General features: G+C 43.0%; 1 protein-coding gene across 1 annotated transcript; it reads left to right on the top strand.

Moving 5' to 3' along the window:
• Positions 1–7,435: 7,435 nt before the first annotated feature.
• Positions 7,436–11,260, top strand: ftr86 (finTRIM family, member 86). The gene is made up of 9 exons (XM_024442312.2): positions 7,436–8,019; positions 8,154–8,249; positions 8,443–8,676; positions 8,788–8,947; positions 9,106–9,204; positions 9,313–9,348; positions 9,848–9,913; positions 10,071–10,273; positions 10,685–11,260. Exons 1-9 carry the CDS (start codon positions 7,510–7,512, stop codon positions 11,018–11,020), a joined length of 1,740 nt encoding a protein of 579 aa, XP_024298080.1. The 5' UTR covers positions 7,436–7,509; the 3' UTR covers positions 11,021–11,260.
• The last annotated feature ends 8,450 nt before the right edge of the window (positions 11,261–19,710 follow it).

Raw genomic sequence — 19,710 nt, 5'->3', positions numbered from 1 at the left:
CTCGTTCTGTGCGTGATTTCCTGCAAGACAGGAATGTCAGTGTTCTGCCATGGCCAGCGAAGAGCCCGGATCTCAATCCCATTGAGCATGTCTGGGACCTGTTGGATCGGAGGGGAGGGCTAGGGCCATTCCCCCCATCCCCCCAGAAATGTCTGGGAACTTGCAGGTGCCTTGGTGGAAGAGTGGGGTAACATTTCACAGCAAGAACTGGCAAAACTGGCAAAAAAGTCCATGAGGAGGAGATGCACTGCAGTACTTAATGCAGCTGGTGTACTTAATACTGACTGTTACTTTGGATTTTGACCAACACCCTTTGTTCAGGGACACATTATTCCATTTCTGTTAGTCACATGTCTGTGGAACTTGTTCAGTTTGTCTCAGTTGTTGAATCTTAAGTTTGCTGAAAATAAACGCAGTTGACAGTGAGAGGACGTTTTGTGTGTGTGTGTTATATATATTATATACATATATATATATATATATATATATATATACTACCATTCAAAAGTTTGGGGTCAATTAGAAATGTCCTTGATTTTTAAAGAAAATCCCATTTTTGTCCATTAAAATAACACAACATAATATTGTTCAGAAATACAGTGTAGACATTGATAATGTTGTAAATGACTACGTAGCTGAAAACGGCAGATTTTTAATGAATTATCTACATGAGTGTACAGAGGCCCGTTATCAGCAACCATCACTCCTGTGTTCCAATGGCACATTGTGTTAGCTAATCCAAGTTTATAATTTTAAAAAGTTTAATTGATCATTAGAAAACCCTTTTGCAATTATGTTAGTACAGGTGAAATCTGTTGTTCTGATTAAAGATGCAATAAAACTGGCCTTCAGACTAGTTGAGTATCTGGAGCATTAGCATTTGTGGGTTTGATTACAGGCTCAAAATGGCCAGAAACAAAGAACTTTCTTCGGAAACTCGTCAGTCTTTTCTTGTTCTGAGAAATTAAGGCTATTCCATGCAAGAAATTGCCAAGAAACTGAAGATCTCGTACCATGCTGTGCACTACTCCCTTCACAGAACAGCGCAAACTGGCTAACCAGAATAGAAAGAGTGGGAGTACATTAGTGTCTAGTTTGAGAAACAGATGCCTCACAAGTCTTCAACTGGCAGCTTCATTAAATCATACCCGCAAAACACCAGTCTCAATGTCAACAGTGAAGAGGCAACTCCAGGATGCTGGCCTTCTAGGCAGAGATGCAAAGAAAAAGCCATGTCTCAGACTGGCCAATGAAAAGATTAAGATAGGGAAAATAACACAGACACTGGACAGAGACACTCTGCCTAGAAGGCCAGTCTGAGATATGTGTATTTGTATATGTGGACATACCCTTTGCTGACAGGTGTATGCAATCGAGCACACAGCCATGCAATCTCCATAGACAAACATTGGCAGTAGAATGGCCTTACTGAAGAGAGCTCAGTGACTTTCAATCTGGCACCGTCATAGTCAGTTTGTAAAATTTCTGCCCTGCTAGAGCTGCCCCGGTCAACTGTAAGTGCTGGTATTTTGAAGTGGAAACCTCTTGGCGCCTTAACGGCTTAGCTGCGAATTGATAGGCCACACAAGCTCACAGAACGGGACTGCCGAGTGCCGAATCACGCATAAATCGCCTGTCCTCAGTTTCAACACTTAATACCGATTTCCAAACGGGCACTGGAAGCAACATCGGCACAAAAACTGGTCGTTGGGAGCTTCGTGAAATTGCTTTCCATGGCCGAGCAGCCGCACACAAACCTAATATCACTATGCCCAATCCAAGCATCTTCTGAAATGGTGTAAATCTCTCCGCCATTGGACTCTGGAGCAGAGCAAATGCATTCTCTGGAGTGATGAATCATGCTTCACCATCTAGCAGTCTGACGGATGAATCTAAGGCCCTTTCTTGTTTCGTCATTGGCATGGCCCCCGTGCACCAAGCGAGGTTCATACATAAATGGTTTGTTGAGATGTTCCAACATCTAGTGGAAAGCCTTCACAGAAGAGTGGAGGTTGTTATAGCAGCAAAGGGGGGGACCAACTCCATATTAATGCCTATGATTTTGGAATGAGATGTTCTACGATCAGGTGTCCACATACTTTTGGATGTGTGTGTGTGTACTGTATGTAAAAAAATAAGTGTCACATTTGTGACCACTGCTCTGCCTATAATAAAATTAACAATTTCCCCAATATCTATTTACCCCAGCCCACTTACTTCCTATACAGCAGACAAACAAACAAAACACCATCCAACCTGGAACTGAGTGAGTAATGCTTAGTCTGAAGCTATTTTTTTACTTTCAAAAGCCAAGAAGAAAAATACATTACAATGATACATTTGACTTTATAAGGACTGAATGCTAAGGATACCAAGCTTGCTAGGACGAAGAGATACAACTTCAATTAGCACTGACATGTGAAGCAAGATGTTACGAAGCCTTTGAGCCCAACAAATGGTAGGCTACCCCACCCAAATCCAGAGGCCTTGAAGCCACCTCCTGCTGTTCAGGGCCTACCACCGGCATTTTATGCAAGTAATCTGCTACACCCCCCCCCCCATGACTCCTGCATGCTTTGTTGACTACGAACTTTCTTTACCCTACCGTGGGACAGACTTATGTTTGTTCCCACACTCGGGACTCTGACTCTCTATTGGTTAGACAGACTTTTGGCCTCCCATCCCATTCTAACCACCTCTCGCCGGTTTTGTATTCATGTTACCTGATGAAATTGCTGTACAATATGATCTTGTTGCCATCTGATGCACATTCATATGTCATAAATTCGCACTGCAGAGCTCTCCCTGTCCTATGCTGTGCCCTGATTGTATTACTGTTGATGATATCTGGAAATGTGGATGTACTCCCTGGCACATCTACTGTTGCTAGCCCCAATTCTGACTTGTGCTCTGATATCTGCTTCACTGATTTATGCTCTCGTAAAAGCCTGGTTTTTCTGCATGTTCACACTAGAAGCTTATTACCTAAAATGGATAAATTGAAAGTGTGGGTTCACAGCTCCAATCCAGATGTGTTGGTTGTTACTGAGATGTGGTTAAGGAAGAGTGTTTTGACTACTGATGTTAACCTTTCTGGTTATAACCTTTTTCGGCAAGACAGACTTCTAACGGTGGAGGAGTGGCAATCTTTACCAAGGATCACCTTCAGTGCTCGGTTGTGTCCACCAAGTCTGTCCCCAAACAATTTGATTTGCTGGTTTTAAGTATTAAACTTTCAAATAGCTCTTTGTTGACTGTTGCTGGATGCTATCGTCCTCCATCAGCACCGGCTTGTACCCTACCTGCCCTAAGCTCTCCCCTGGCCCCTTACACTAAGTCTGAATTTGTCCTGCTAGTTGACCTAAACTAGGACATGCTTAAACCACCTGACCAAGTCCTAAAGCAATGGGACTCCCTAAATCTTTCTCAGATTATTACCAATCCCACAAGGTATGACTCCAAACACCTAGAGAAGGCTACTCTTCTTGATGTTATCCTCACAAATAATCCTGATGGGTATCAGTCTGGTGTTTTCTGTAATGACCTTAGTGATCACTGTTTTACAGTTTGTGTTCGTAATGGCTGCTCAGTGAAACGACCTGTCCTGATTTGTCATAGACGCTTGCTAAAAAACTTGGACGTGTGTGTGTATGTGAGCAAGCCTTCCTTCTTGACCTTGCCTATGTAAAATGGTATAAAATCAGCTTGATCCCTGTCGAAGACACTTTAAAAATATATTTTCAGTGGTATTGTTAACAAACATGCCCCCCTAAAGAAAATTATCATTAAAAACAGGTTCAGCCCCTGGTTCGACCGTGATCTTGCAGAGTTACTCCACCTCAAGAATTGCATTAGTCGAAAGGCTCAGCACACACATTCTCAGGCTTACAGGCTCTCATTCAGGCAAATGAGAAATAAGTGCACTCAAGCTATCAGGAAGGCCAAAGTTAGTTACTTTCAAGAGCAGTTCTCTCTCTGTGGGTATAACCCCAAGAAGTTCTGGAACATTTTTAAAGACCTGGAGAATTAACCCTCCTCCTCACAGCTGCCCGTCCCTTAAAGTTGATGATGTGGTTGATACTGACAAGAAGCACATGGCTGAGCTCTTTAATCACCACTTCATTTAGTCAGGATTCCTATTTGACTCAGCCATGCCTCCTTGCCCGTCCAACATTTCCTCATCTCCCACCCCTTCTAATGCAACTATCCCTGATGCTTGTCCCTTTTTTCCCCCTGCCCCGCTACAAGGTTTCTCCCTTTGGGAAGTCACTGAGTCCAAGGTGCTAAAGGAGCTCCTGAAACTTGGCCCCAAAAAAACATCTGGGTCAGATGGTTTAGACCCTTTCTTCTTTAAGGTTGCTGCCCCTATCATCACCAAGTCTATCTCTGGCCTTTTTAACTTGTCTCTCTTTTCTGGGGAGGTTCCCATTGCTTGGAAGTCAGCCATGGTTCGTCCTTTATTTAAAGGGGGAGATCAAGCTGATCCTAACTGCCTGTTTGGCCCTGTCCGGGGGTATCGTCGGATGGGGCCACAGTGTCTCCCGACCACTCCTGTCACAGCCTCCAGTATTCATGCTGCAGTATTTTATGTGTCGGGGGGCTAGGGCCAGTCTGTTATATCTGGAGTATTTCTCCTGTCTTATCCAGTGTCCTGTGTGAATTTAAGTATGCTCTCTCTAACTCTCTCTCTCTCTCTCTCTCTTTCTTTCTTTCTTTCTCTCGGAGGACCCGAGCCCTAGGACCATGCCTCAGGACTACCTGGCCTGATGACTCCTTGCTGTCCCCAGTCCACCTGGCTGTTCTGCTGCTCCAGTTTCAACTGTTCTGCCTGCAGCTATGGAATCCTGACCTGTTCACCGGACGTACTACCTGTCCCAGACCTGCTATTTTCAACTCTCTAGAGACAGCAGGAGCAGTAGAGATACTCTGAATGATCGGCTATGAAAAGCCAACTGACATTTACTGCTGAGGTTCTGACCTGTTGCAACCTTGACATCCACTGTGATTATTATTATTTAACCCTGCTGGTCACCTATGAACATTTGAACATCTTGGCCATGTTCTGTTAATCTTCATCCGGCACAGCCAGAAGAGGACTGGCCACCCCTCATAGCTTGGTTCCTCTCTAGGTTTCTTCCTGGTTCCTGCCTTTCTAGGGAGTTTTTCCTGATATGATATAATACAGAACATTAATAGACAACAGCTCAAGGACAGAACTACATCAATTTTTTTTTAAATGACAAAAGCCACATGTAGCCTACATATCAATACATACACACAAACTATCTAGGTCAAATAGGGGAGAGGTGTTGTGCTGTGAGGTGTAGCTTTATCTGTTTTTTGAAACCAGGTTTGCTGTTCACTTGAGCAATATGAGATGGAACGGAGTTCCATGCAATGATGGTTCTATATGGTACTGTACGCTTTATTTAATTTGTTCTGGATTTCGGGACTGTGAAAAGACCCCTGGTGGCATGTCTGGTGGGGTAAGTGTGTGTGTCAGAGCTGTGTGTAAGTTGACTATGCAAACCATTTGGGATTTTCAACAGATTTAATGTTTCTCTATAAAGACTAGAAGTGATGCAGTCAGTCTCTCCTCAATTCTTAATCAAGAGAGACTGGCATGTATAGTATTTATATCAGCCATCTGATTGCAATGAAGAGCAAGACGTGCCGCTCTGTTCTGGGCCAGTGTAACCGATGTGAAATGGCTAGCTAGTTAGCGGTGGTGTGCGCTAATAGCGTTTCAATCGGTTTATCATTATTGATAGATAACAATAATTTTTCCACCTCTCCCACACTAACTTTACAACACCCAATGCTTTTCTTTTATTATTTCATTTTTTTATGCATGAATACGATGTCTCACTGTTCGTTGTTGGCATTTCATGCCTAAGTTTGCTCACTTTGCCAATGAAGCAATAATTAAAATAATTGGCAATATCAAATGGTTTTGTGATGAATAAGGCATCTGATTTTATGAAAGATGGAGTTGAATTTGTCTTTCTGCCCATAGTTTCATTTAAAGTACTCTACAAGAAAAAATGTGATAATCATTATATAATTGATCTTGGCTTCATAATACAGTTTCTTCTTTTTGTTGAGTTTAGTCATATAATTTCTCAATTTGCGGTAAATTAGCCAGTCAGAGGTGCAGCCAGACTTATTAGACACTCTTTTTGCACCATCTCTTTCAACCATACAGTTTTTCAATTGCTTGTCAATCCATGGAGCCTGAACAGTTCTAACAGTTTTTTAACAGGTGCATGTTTATCAATAATTGGAAGAAGCAATTTCATAAATTCATCAAGTGCAGCGTCTGGATGCTCCTTATTTATCACATCAGACCAACAAATATTTTTAACATCATCCACATAAGAGTCAGCTAAATCTTTTGTATGATCTCATACACTACTTTAGGCCCAGCTTTTGGAACTGTGGCTTTAATGGATATAGCCACTGTATTGTGATCACTTTATCCAATGGGCACGGATCCAGCTTTAGAACAAAGTTCTACAGTGTTAGTAAAAATGTGATCGATACATGTGGATGATATAGTTCCTGTAGTGTTTGTAAACAGCCTGGTAGGTTGATTAATAACCTGAACCAGATTACAGGCACTGGTTACAGTGAGAAGCTTCCTCTTGAGCAGACTTTCCTCTAGGATCAGATTATAAAATATTGACAGAAAACCAGTCAATATTCAGGTCCCCAAGAAAGTAGATCTCTGTTTACATCACATACACTATCAAGCATTTCACACATACTGTATTATTTAGATACTGACTGTTAGCACTTGGTGGCCTATAGAAACACCCCAAAAGAAAAGGCAGTGTATTTTTTTTAACAAGAACTAGGCTATTTATATCCACAGAGAAGGTGAAAATGTGGTTCCTTCTTGGAGAAGGTGAAAAACCTGTTGGTCTACCTCCTTGAGATTATTTAAAAAATGTAGACAACTGAGGCGGGCCTGCAACTACAGTGTTTTTGACTCATCAATGTGACTGTGACATTTTTTTACATTCATTTTTATTGAACCTTTATTGAAGGAAAAAGGAAACCGCACAGTGCTCTTGATAGTATCACTGATATTTAATTATCTTACGTATGAGGCCGATACGTAAGATAATTAAATATCAGTGATACTATCAAGAGCACTGTGCGGTTCCTTGATCCTTCATCTTGTTCAACTGTTGCCATGCACCTGCAAATAAGATTGCTCAGATGTGCGAGTGCCTTTTGAATTGAACTTTTATTTAACTTGGCAAGTCAATTAAGAACAAATTCTTATTTACAATGGCGGCCTACCCCGGCCAAACCCTTACATCAGTCAGAATGTTTTGGAAACTCCTTTCCGGTCTTACCTGTTTTTCCTGCCTCACCCAACCCAACCCAAGCCCAGCCCATTTTGGTTTTAACCAGCATGCTGTGACATTTGGGAAGCATTGTCAGTCTTACTTAGAATGACTGTGGTCAACTCTATCTCCAGGACCTACATTTCCCACCACCATGGCCACTGCAGCATGGCCTGAGGAGGAGTTTGTGTGCTCTGTCTGTCTGGAAACGCTACGTGACCCTGCCACGTTGCCCTGTGGTCACACGTACTGCCTGCCCTGCATCCAGGGGCACTGGGACCGGAATGAGGCCAAGGGTCAGTGTAACTGCCCCCAGTGTAGACAGGTCTTCACCCCACGGCCCTCTCTGGCCAAAAGCACAGTGCTAGTGGAGGCCATGGAGAAACTGAGAAGAAAGGGCATCCAGGAGCATCCCTACCTCTCCATCTCGTCTGCCCCACCATCCACGCCTGTCTACCTGGAGGTGTGTGCGGACACAGGCCTACGCCAAGGGGGGATGTACCCCCAGCTGCCAGTCGTCAGCCACAGGCTTTGCCCTCAACACCAGCGGCCCCTAGAGCTCTACTGCCATGACGATAAGGAATGTGTGTGTGACGAGTGTTGTCGTCATGGACACAAGGGCCACCGTGTGGTTAAGCCAGAAGAGGAGAGGAAGGAGAGAAAGGTAAAGAACCATGACTGTGTTTTGTCTGTTGCCACAACTATTTTATTTGAATATAACGGCATCATCTGAATTTGAGAAAATACTGGGTGCTTGAGAGAATCCGGTGTTTTTGTATACTGTGTCCCTATGTGCAGAGGGAACTAGTTCCGATGCAGGCCGAGACACAGAGGAGGATCCAAGAGATGGAGAAGGAGCTCAAGGAGTTCCCACAAGCTGCCCAGCTCCACAAAGTAAAGGAAACACCTCATCAATGGCATGAGTAAAATATGTTGTGGTTACAACATTTGTTGTCAGAGCCTAGTAGTTAGTCACAGTTTCATAACACTCTGTCCTCTCTTTCACTTCCTCCTCATCTCCCCCCCTCTATCCATCCCTCCATTTTTGCTTTGCTTCTCTCAATGTCTGTGTCCCCTCTCTTCTCAGAGCTCAGTCCATGCCCTACAAAAGGAGGGTGTAGAGCTCTTCTCTGAGCTGGTGAAGAGTGTGGAGCTGATGAGTACTGAGGTCGGGGAGCTGCTTTGTACCTATGAGGCCTCCATGGGCAGCCGGTCTGAGGGCCACATACACAAACTGGAGCAGGAGCTGGCCCAGCTCCGCAGGAAAGACCAGGAACTCAGCAGACTGGCCAGCATGCAGGATCACATCTGCTTCTTAAAGGTACAAGGGGACAAGATAATGGGATTGAGATGTTGACAGTTTTATTCAGACAAGTGCCAATGACCATCCTCACCACCAGGTGTTATTGTCTTAATCTATCATCCTTCACAGAATTTCTTCACCCTGGAGCCCCTCACACAGAATGGGGGCAGGGAGAGGTTAGGGCTGGGTGAGGAGGTCATTGTGTCTGAGATTCAAACCGTGATGGAAGAGCTAAGAGATGGACTAAAGGATCTCTGTAAATCCAGCATGGCCAAGCTCTTCCGAACTGGTGAGTCCATGGGCGTTTTCAATGGCCTGAAACATATACAGGGAAATTAGGACCTGTTTTCCTATTTTCCCTTTTGATTGTGTTGGTTCTGTTGAGAATGCTCAAAGGTTGAGCAGTATATGCTTCTCAATATTACTCAAACTGTTTCTTGCTTGTAGTGAATGATGCCACTCTTAGTCCATCTCAGTTGTTCAGTGGTCAAGCTGCAGGGAACGGAGCATCTACTGACAACAATCAGGTGGCTACACAAAACACAGGTAAGCATCTACAAGTCATGTTTTTTTTTAAAGAAAACACAGAAAGTTGCAGCTGCCATTTCCTATCAGAATGTTAGTCTTTTTTTATTTGTGTTAATCTCTCTGCAGCTTCCGAGGTGCCATCAAACCCTCGACTGAACACAGGTACATTTTTCATTCAGTCTTTGTATGAGAAGATTATCAAGTACATCAACCTTTAATAACAGACTAAAGATGCTTTCCCCTTATTGCATTTTAGTATGTGAAATAACATTAAACCCTTCACCTCTACCTGCACCTAGCCGATTCAACTCCACGGAGTTGAGCGGCGACTAGTGTCGGCGGACTGGAGCTCCAACGTCACATATAGACGTTTTAATTTAAAACATTTTTTATTTCAGCTCCCAGAGAATAGCCCGCAATTACACACATTGTGAGCTGTTCTTTGGGTGTCGAAATCAGTCGTTTTTTATTTTTAAAATGTATGTGACGGAGCTCCAGTCCACCCATACTCAACTTGATCATAAATCGTTGAGTTTAGTTGGCTACCTCCACCTAGACCTCAAGGTACATAAATGCATTGAGTATTCTGAAAAAAGTTAAAGTTTCATAATAACCATAAAAACAGCTATTCACAAACATTTTTATTTTCTCTCCCTTTTAGTGAACCAGGTGACCACTGTTGGTTTGGCAAACCCAGAGCCAAAAACCAGAGAAGAAATGCTCAAATGTGAATACCCCTACTGCTTTCCACCCTTTAAATAGTCATAGAAATGTAGCCAAATTCACAGTTGAAGCGTCTTCAGATCTTCAGACAAAAAAAAGTGAGTGTGGACTACAAAGGAAGACAATAGCATCACCAGTCTTTCCTGTATTTCTCCATGTAGTTTGCTTAAACCCGACATTCGACCCCAACACTGCGTACCGCCACCTGAAACTGGGTGATGGGGATCGTAAAGCCACTCTGAAAGCAGAGAAGCAGAACCAGCCGGAGCACCCCGACCGTTTCATCTACTGGAGACAGATACTGTGCAGGGAGCCCCTGGCTGGAAGCCCTTACTACTGGGAGACAGAGTGGACGGGCCAGAAGGTGTGTTATTACTGGCATAGAAATAGAATTACTGGAAGGGACCCCGTGTCCCAGGCTACGACCACGTTTGACTCGAAAACTCATGCGTACACACCAGTGGAGGCTGCTGAGGGGAGGACGGCTCATAATAATGGCTGGAATGGAGTCGATGGAATGTTATCAACCACATGGAAACCACGTGTTTGATACCATGCCATTCACTCCATTCCAGACATTATTATGAGCCGTCCTCCCCTCAGCAGCCTCCACTGGTACACACTCAATCTAATTATATTTCTATGGTCGTCATTAAGATCACATCAACTTATGTTATGTACTTGAGAGGTGCCCTTGATTTGAATCTATCATCAATTGACTAGTTTTCACTATTTTGGCTATGACTATTTTACTTTTTTATTGTTTGTCACTCAGATCACTATGGGCGTGGCCTACAGAGACTTGGGCAGGAAGGAGGCTGACGACAGCAGCAGGCTGGGCTACAACGAGCAGTCTTGGAGCCTGAACTGGTCTGGGACGGGCTTCTCCATGTGGCATGCTGGGAAGGAGACCCAGCTAAGTTCAACCAAGGCTCGCAGGCTGGGGGTGTACCTGGACCAACATGAAGGAGTACTGGCCTTCTACAGGATCTCCAACAACCAGGCCCATCTCATCCACTCCCTCCAGACAGACTTTACTGGCCCCCTCTATCCCGGGTTCCGCTTCTGGTCAGGGGTTGGGGCGTCTGTGACTCTATGTCAACTGGACTAGGCTGGCATCTGGTCGTTCAGATCCATTCTGGAAACCATGAGAAGGAAGTCAGCAATGACAATACAGTGCTCAGTGCTTAACAACAGTTTATAGAACTGATAGGAAAGTTCCAGTAGTAGATGATGATTTGCTGATAGCTTGTTCCAGCCATATCTCAGCTGCTGTCCTATTGTCATGTGCCCTTTTGGGAGAATTATATTCAAATGCATGATAACTAAATAAAAAATAAGCATAAACAGAGTTGATTCAGGTGAATTTGAATTGTTTTCAAAATGCCAGTAGTAGCTTTCCACATAGGAAGAGCAACACTGGAATACCTGTCACTCATTTGCCCACTGTTCTTATTTTCTCCTGGTTTGAGATAAGATTTGGCCCACCAGCCCATAATGCACTGTCATGACAATGATCTTTTGAGCTTACAGTGCATTCTGAAACTATTAAGACCCATTGACTTTTTCCACATTTTGTTACGTTACAGCCTTATTCTAAAATTGATTACGTTTTTTCCTCAATCTATACACAATACGCCATAATGACTAAGCAAAAACAGGTTTAGACATTTTTTGCTAATTTATTAAAAATAAAAATGGCACATTAACTGTGGCAATTTGGACGCACCTACTCATTCAAGGGTTTTTCTTCATTTTTACTATTTTCTACATTTTAGAATAATAGTGAAGACATCAAAACTATGAAATAACACCTATGGAATCATGTAGTAACCAAAATAGTGTTGAACAAATAAAAATATATTTTATATTTGAGGTTCTTCAAAGTAGCCCCGATTTGCCTTGACAGCTTTTCACTGGTACTGTAAGTATTCAGACCCTTTACTCAGTATTTTACTTTGTTGAAGCACCTTTGGCAGCGATTACAGTCTTGAGGCTTCTTGGGTAGCTTGGTATTTGGGGAATTTCTCCCGATCTTCTCTGCCAATCCTCTCTAGCTCTGTCAGGTTGGATGGGGAGTGTCGCTGCATAGTTATTTTCAGGTCTCTCCAGAGATGTTCGATTGGATTCAAGTCCGGGCTCTGGCTGGGCCACTCAAGGACATTCAAAGATTTGTCCCGAAGCCACTCCTGCGTTGTCTTAGATGTGTACTTAGGGCTGTTGTCCTGCTGGAAGGTGAACCTTCGCCCCAGTCTGAGGTCCTGAGCACTCTAGAGCAGGTTGTCATCAAGGATCTCTCTGCACTTTGTGCCGTTCATCGATCCTTCTCCTGACTACTCCCAGTCCCTGCTGCTGAAAAACATCCCCACAGCATGATGCTGCCACCACCATGCTTCACTGTAGGGATGGTGCCAGGTTTCCTCCAGACGTGATGCTAGGGATTCAGGCCAAAGAGTACAATCTTGGTTTCATCAGACCTAGAATCGTGTTTCTCATGGTCTGAGAGCCTTTAGGTGCCTTTTGCAAACTCCAAGCGGGCTGTCATGTGCCTTTTACTGAGGAGTGGCTTCCGTCTGGCCACTCAACCATAAAGGCCTGATTGGTGGAGTGTTGCAGAGATGGTTATCCTTCTGGAAGGTTCTCCCATCTCCACAGAGGAACTCTAGAGCTCTGTCAGAGTGACCATCGGGTTCTTGGTCACCTCCCTGACCAAGGCCCTTCTCCCCCGATTTCTCAGTTTGGCCGGGCGGCCAGCTCTAGGAAGAGTCTTGGTGGTTCCAAACTTTTCCATTTTAAGAATGATGGAGGCCACTTTGTTCTTGGGGACCTTCAATGCTGCAGAAATGTTTTGGTACCCTTCCCCAGATCTGTGCCTCGAAAACAATTCTGTCTCAGAGCTCTACGGACAATTCCTTCAACCTCTTGGCTTGGTTTTTGCTCTGACATGCACTGTCAACTGTGGAACCTTATTTAGACAGGTGTGTGCCTTTCCAAATTATTTACTACAGGTGGACTCCAATCAAGTTGTAGAAACATCGCAGGATTGATCAATGGAGGAAACAGGATGCACCGGAGCTCAATTTTGAATCTCGTAGCAAAGGGTCTGAATAGTTATGTAAATAAGATATTTCTGTTTTTATTTTGTATAAATTTGCAGAAATGTCTAATCCTCTTTTTGCTTTGTCATTATGGGGTATTCTGTGTAGATTGAAGAGTAAAAAAATCATTTTTAGAATACGACTGTATCGTAACAGAATTTGGAAAAAGTCAAGGGGTCTGAATACTTTCCGAATGCACTGCATATTTAGAAATCTTTGTCTAAATCTGTATTGATACAAAACTGTTTGGAAGAGACTATCATCGTCCTTATATATTATTAAATGTTGCACCATAATTGGCAAGGATGAATACAGTTGCATGCATTTGAAGGAAACAAGACATGCAAATTGTAACGTTTGGGGGAAGTCACACATACAGTGTTGAAGACATGCCAATCCATTCCTAACTATACCTACTGGAAGATGTAACCCAATCTCAATTATTTTCTCTTCTCCACCACTTACTTTATTATCCAGTTTGTTGCTTAGAGTTACATTTACATACACATAATCACTCACGTGTTTTGACAATCTCACCACATAGAACTTCTGAGAGGATTGTGCAGTAGATTTTATGGAATAGTTAGTATTATGTTTTACATCAAATCACACGTTTCACAACTTTGCTCTTTCTCCCTCTCTCTCTGATCTAGATGTTGGATACATGTATGATGGAAAAAGAGTGCATCAGTGTAGACTACACTGTAGAGTGTCTGGCCATTCATAGTAGTAGTAGTGGAATTCCCCCAAATGTCGGACTGAAGTTGGACGATTAGGCCTGGCTCGCAGCCGGCGTTCCAAATCATCCCAAAAGTGTGTGATGGGGTTGAGGTCAGGGCTCTGTGCAGGCCAGTCAAGTTTTTCCACGCTGATCTCGACAACATTTCTGTATGGACTTCGCTTTGTGCACTGGGGCATTGTCATGCTGAAACAGGAAAGGGCCTTCCCCAAACTGTTGACACAAAGTTGGAAGCACAGAATCATCTAGAATGTCACTGTATGCTATAGTGTTAAGATGTCCCTTCACTGGAACTAAGGGGCCTAGCCCTAACCATGAAAAACAGCCCCAGACCATTATTCCTCCTCCACCAAACTTTACAGTTGTCACTATGCATTGGGGCAGATAGCGTTCTCTTGGCATCCGCCAAACCCAGATTTGTCCGTTGGACTGCCAGATGGTGAAGTGTGATATATGACTCCAGATGACACGTTTCCACCACTCCAGAATCTAATGGAGGAGAGCTTTACACCACTCCAGCCGACGACTGGCATTGCACATGGTGATCTTGGGCTTGTGTGCAACTGCTCTGCCATGGAAACCCATTTCATGATGCTCCCAATGAACAGTTATTGTTCTGACTTTGCTTCCAGAGGCGGTTTGGAACTCGGTAGTGAGTGTTGCAACCAAGGACAGACTATTTTTACGCGCTTCAGCACCCGGCGGGCTACAACTTTGCGGCTGAGCCGTTGTTGCTCCTAGATGTTTCCACTTCACAATACCAGCACTAACAGTTGACCGGGGCAGCTCTAGCAGGGCAGGACTTTTACAAACGGACTTGTTGGAAAGGTGGCATTCTATGACGGTGCCACGTTGAAAGTTACTGACCTCTTCAGTAAGGCCATTCTACTGCCAATGTTTGTCTATGGAAATTTCATGGCTGTGTGCTCAATTTTGTACACCTGTCAGCAATGGGTGTCGCTGAACTAGCCAAATCCACTACTTTGAAGAGGTGTCCACATACTTTTGTATATATAGTGTACTTTAACACCAAACACCCTGACAACCTACTCCCCCTGCCCTCCCTCCCCAACATGCTATGCTGGGAGTGAGTTCACTGTTCACTGGGGAGGCAGGGTAGCCTAGTGGTTAGAGTGTTGGACTAGTAACCCGAAAGTTGCAAGTTCAAACCCCCGAGCTGACAAGGTACAAATCTGTTGTTCTGCCCCTGAACAAGCAGTTAACCCACTGTTCCTAGGCCGTCATTGAAAATAAGAATTTGCCTAGTTAAATAAATGTTAAATAAAGGTAAAAATAAAAAATAAAAACTCTTGCTGATCAGCACACCCACCAAGCAAATCCAACACAAACGCCTATCGCCCGTTGCATCAGGAAAGGGTCCCCTGCTGACTACCTGACACTCACCATCTCCCATTAAAATACACAGTGAGCAGGTGGGAGCTGTCTGACACCTGAAAACACAGGTAAAGTGTCGTTGCAGTTCAATGGGAACTACATGGCCCGGGTGACAGACAATACCTGTCCCACATATCCAGGAAATAAAGCCTGTCAATGCCCAGTCCACAGAGGACAGACAGTGGGAGGTGGGGTTTATAGGCCGAGTTCCTTTCCTGGTGACAGTCTAGCCATCCCATCCCGCTATCTGTGAACATCGATTGATTTCCTATATGACAGGCATACTGCAGATTTAGGCTCCAGAGTGGTTGTATGAGGACAGAGGAGTTAAGCTTTTGCAGAGTAGATTGTCATGCATAGTGCCAACTGTAGCCAAGGGGGTGCACCAATCCTGTCCTGGAAGGTGAAACAATTTAATATATCACTGGAACATGCTGCTAGATCAGGTAGTCTATGAGAGATTCAAGTTACAACGACTATTCCATGGCTCTTATGTTTATACTTTCCCTATTCAAATACAGTCTGTTCGGTTGTGAGTGGTGTTGATTCTCTCTGCACGTACCATTTGTCTAAGATAGTGTGTCGCGGCAGGTGTGTGTACAGTATATGGAAGAATGCATACTGTGGTGTAACTGTGTGCTTACTCTCTCCATCACTGTAACTAACATGCTCTCTTCTCCTACAGCTATCGTACTGCTGTGGTTGCTGGGTCACCCTGCCCATCAGATGCTTCCTGTGCGACGAACAGAGCCACTACAACACCTTTACCGGCTTTCTGCTCTACGCCACTGACTAAGTCTGAGCTGAAGCTACTGAGGCTACCACACCCCAGCACCTTCGCCCTGTCTTTAACTCCTTTGCCCAGTCCTGCTTCAGGAAGGGAACCTGGAGCTGGTCTTGAGGCTCTGTGATGAGAATGTGATCAGGGGCCAGCTCCTCCAGTGAATGTCAATCAGAACTACATTCATCTTTCCAGGACCAGAACTAGGCTCCCCCCAGCCTTGGCCATCCCCCATCAACTTTGGTGTAACAACTTCTTACTCAATCAAGTTAACAGGTGATGTATGCCGTGATGGGAAAAGATTAGATTATTTAAATTTTTACAAGCCATGATTATACAACAAGTACTTGGTCTGTGTATATCTTTTATATCTCTCTGTGTTATTGCATTACTGTATTCATACTAATAGTAACATTACTTAATGATCCTAAGGGTCCACAAATAGAGACAAACATTTACATGTACTGAGATGAGTGGGGTGAAAGTACAGCCTCTGCACAATAAAGCTAAATGCCAAATTAGCATTTTTGAGGGGGAAAAAAATCAAAAGTCTGTCACTAAAGTGACAAATAAACACAAACAGACAACTCAACTTGCCTTTGTATTGCTATGAATTCACTCAACTAAATCGTTATACATTGAAAGCGTAAATTGTCCTCTTGAGTGAAATGGATTAATTTGACACGACTTTATGTAATCTGATCATATTTTTCAACTTGTTGCTATTTTCTGAGCTTTGTACCATACAGCTCAGCATGTTGTCAGGGATGTACAGGCTAGGGGTGTACAGAGCAGTGAATTTAAGCCATCTGCATTAATACTGTATCTATGTAACTCTATCAGTATCTGTCTCTATGGCCATCAGACTCCACATGAGACAGATTTGACCTCAGTGCCCTCAGTGACACAAGAGATAATGTGCCAGAAAATCCAGGGAGGAGTTATGGACGAGATAATATCATTTGCATGAATCAAAACAATGGAGGTGCACAAGTGTAATACAATGTGTATTTGGCTCGGCAATAGTGTCATGAATATCTTTACAGCTTTTCTTATTTCCCTTTCAGCAGCACATTACTTAAATGCTATGTACTAGCTACATACTGTAGCTACCCCTGTAGCACAACCAGTTCACTGGTCCTTGACCATTATTTATGTGTCATATATTTATGTCATCAACATACATGCAGACGTACAATGCAACATTTATATTCACATATACTGTGTGTATTCTGAACAAAAATATAAACGCAACATACAACCATTTCAAAGATTTTATTGAGTTACAGTTCATATCAGGAGATCAATCAAATGTAATTAATTAATCTAATTGAACTAATCTATGGATTTCACATGACTGGGAATGCAAATATGCATCTGTTGGTCACAGATGTAATCGGATAATATTTTTCAACATGTTGCTATTATCTGACATCTGTACCATACAGTTATGCTCAACACGTTGTCAGGAATGTACAGGCTAAGGGTGTAAAGAGCAGTGAAGTTTAGCCATCAGCATTAACACTGTGGTCAGGTGCCACAAAGAGGGACTTGGGAAAATTACACTTGGCCCGGAACAGGGCAGCATCAGTGGCAACCCGTCATTCAGGGTACAGCCCCACCTTGCATGTTATTTTGGCATTAATAGGTGTCACATATCAGTTTCGCAAACAATGTAAAATAAAAATCATTGAGTTAATAAAGCTGCATACAAATATGGTCTCTTTTTTGCTTTCTTGAGTAAGGCAGCTCCAAAATGCAGGTGTTTCAGCCTAGCTCAGTGCTTTCTGTGGTGGTGGGGCAGCCAGCGGAAAATACAGAGTGAAGGGGTTGGTAATGTTCTCTAGTTACGCCGTGATTGGCTCAGTGTTCTGTCACTCATGGGGACACTACATCACCGCAAAATCTATGGGGAGAGCTCGAACATTCAAGCCCCTTGGGTGCTACCATAGAGTTACATTAGAAGTGCCCATCCAAGAAGGATCAAGGTCATTGGCCACAGATAAAATTACTTAAAATCACGTTATATCTACAGTAGCTTTGATTGGAATGATCATGTCAAGCTAGCAGTCATCATCATGAATCAAGTCAACAATCTACTGGCAAATCCTTTTCAATCCTTGTCATATGAAGAGAAATGATAGATAAAACGTATCAGTACTCATCGGCCATTGGACATAAACATTAGACAACAAGTTGGAAATTGCTAATTCAACAATGAGTGGTTTGGAGGTGTTAGCAGTTGATGTTCCTCTTCAGTAACACAGACCACAAAGCAAATCTGGGGGAGAAAATTCATTACCTCTGTCCTCATTAATTCTCTCCACAGAACAAAGAGACAGAATGTAGTTTAATAACCGAACCCTAGCCTGTGGTTGACCAATTAGAATTCCTTACAATAAAACCAAATAACAAGTATCCTGTTTCAGGCTCAATGCCTAGACAAATTCCTCCCATGTTTCTGACCCATTGATCATTAATTCCCTACTACATAAATAACACTATTTCCATTGATCGTTAATTCCCTCTTGACCATTAGTCCTCTGCATTGTGTATTTATCTTCGAAATATTCTTACACTTCCCCCTAGACCATTTTAAAAAGAAATATACTTCAAATTACTTTTTATAAAACATTTAAAAAATGAACAGTATTAAAAAGCATTAGCACTAAGCATAAAATCATTCACATTAAATACCTTGCATTTCTATAAAACAGAAAGGGCATATTTTACTTGCTGTTTAAACAATAAATAGATTTCAAACAAAGTTATAGAAAATAAGTATTAACATATTTATGATTCCTTCCACATCCTGTATTAAAAGATTGTCTGCAAGTATTTAGTCAGCCACCAATTGTGCAAGTTCTCCCACTTAAAAATATGAGAGAGGCCTGTAATTTTCATCATAGGTACACTTCAACTATGACAGACAAAATGAGAAATCACATTGTAGGATTTTTAATGAATTTATTTGCAAATTATGGTGGAAAATAAGTATTTGGTCACCTACAAACAAGCAAGATTTCTGGCTCTCACAGACCTGTAACTTCTTCTTTAAGAGGCTCCTCTGTCCTCCACTCGTTACCTGTATTAATGGCACCTGTTTGAACTTGTTATCAGTATAAAAGACACCTGTCCACAACCTCAAACAGTCACACTCCAAACTCCACTATGGCCAAGACCAAAGAGCTGTCAAAGGACACCAGAAACAAAATTGTAGACCTGCACCAGGCAGGGAAGACTGAATCTGCAATAGGTAAGCTATTTTTACAGTTGATTTTTTGAAGAAATCAACTGTGGGAGCAATTATTAGGAAATGGAAGACATACAAGACCACTGATAATCTCCCTCGATCTGGGGCTCCACGCAAGATCTCACCCCGTGGGGTCAAAATGATCACAAGAACGGTGAGCAAAAATCCCAGAACCACACGGGGGGACCTAGTGAATGACCTGCAGAGAGCTAGGACCAAAGTAGCAAAGCCTACCATCAGTAACACACTACGCCGCCAGGGACTCAAATCCAGCAGTGCCAGACGTGTCCCGTTGCTTAAGCCAGTACATGTCCAGGCCCGTCTGATGTTTGCTAGAGAGCATTTGGATGATCCAGAAGAAGATTGGGAGAATGTCATATGGTCAGATGAAACCAAAAATATAACTTTTTGGTAAAAACTCAACTCGTCGTGTTTGGAGGACAAAGAATGCTGAGTTGCATCCAATGAACACCATACCTACTGTGAAGCATGGGGGTGGAAACATCATGCATTGGGGCTGTTTTTCTGCAAAGGG

Source organism: Oncorhynchus tshawytscha, linkage group LG13, assembly GCF_018296145.1.
Source record: "Oncorhynchus tshawytscha isolate Ot180627B linkage group LG13, Otsh_v2.0, whole genome shotgun sequence".
In the NCBI taxonomy this organism is placed as follows: Eukaryota; Metazoa; Chordata; class Actinopteri; order Salmoniformes; family Salmonidae; genus Oncorhynchus; species Oncorhynchus tshawytscha.
This window is presented reverse-complemented; position numbering and strand designations above follow the sequence as displayed.

Excerpts from the sequence above, each read along its gene's own strand:
- ftr86 (XM_024442312.2), top strand. The coding sequence starts at position 7,510 with ATGGCCACTGCAGCATGGCCTGAGGAGGAGTTTGTGTGCTCTGTCTGT. Across the intron at positions 8,250-8,442 it reads AAGCTGCCCAGCTCCACAAA|AGCTCAGTCCATGCCCTACA; the intron begins GTAAAGGAAACA and ends CTCTCTTCTCAG. Across the intron at positions 9,349-9,847 it reads AAACCCTCGACTGAACACAG|TGAACCAGGTGACCACTGTT; the intron begins GTACATTTTTCA and ends TCTCCCTTTTAG.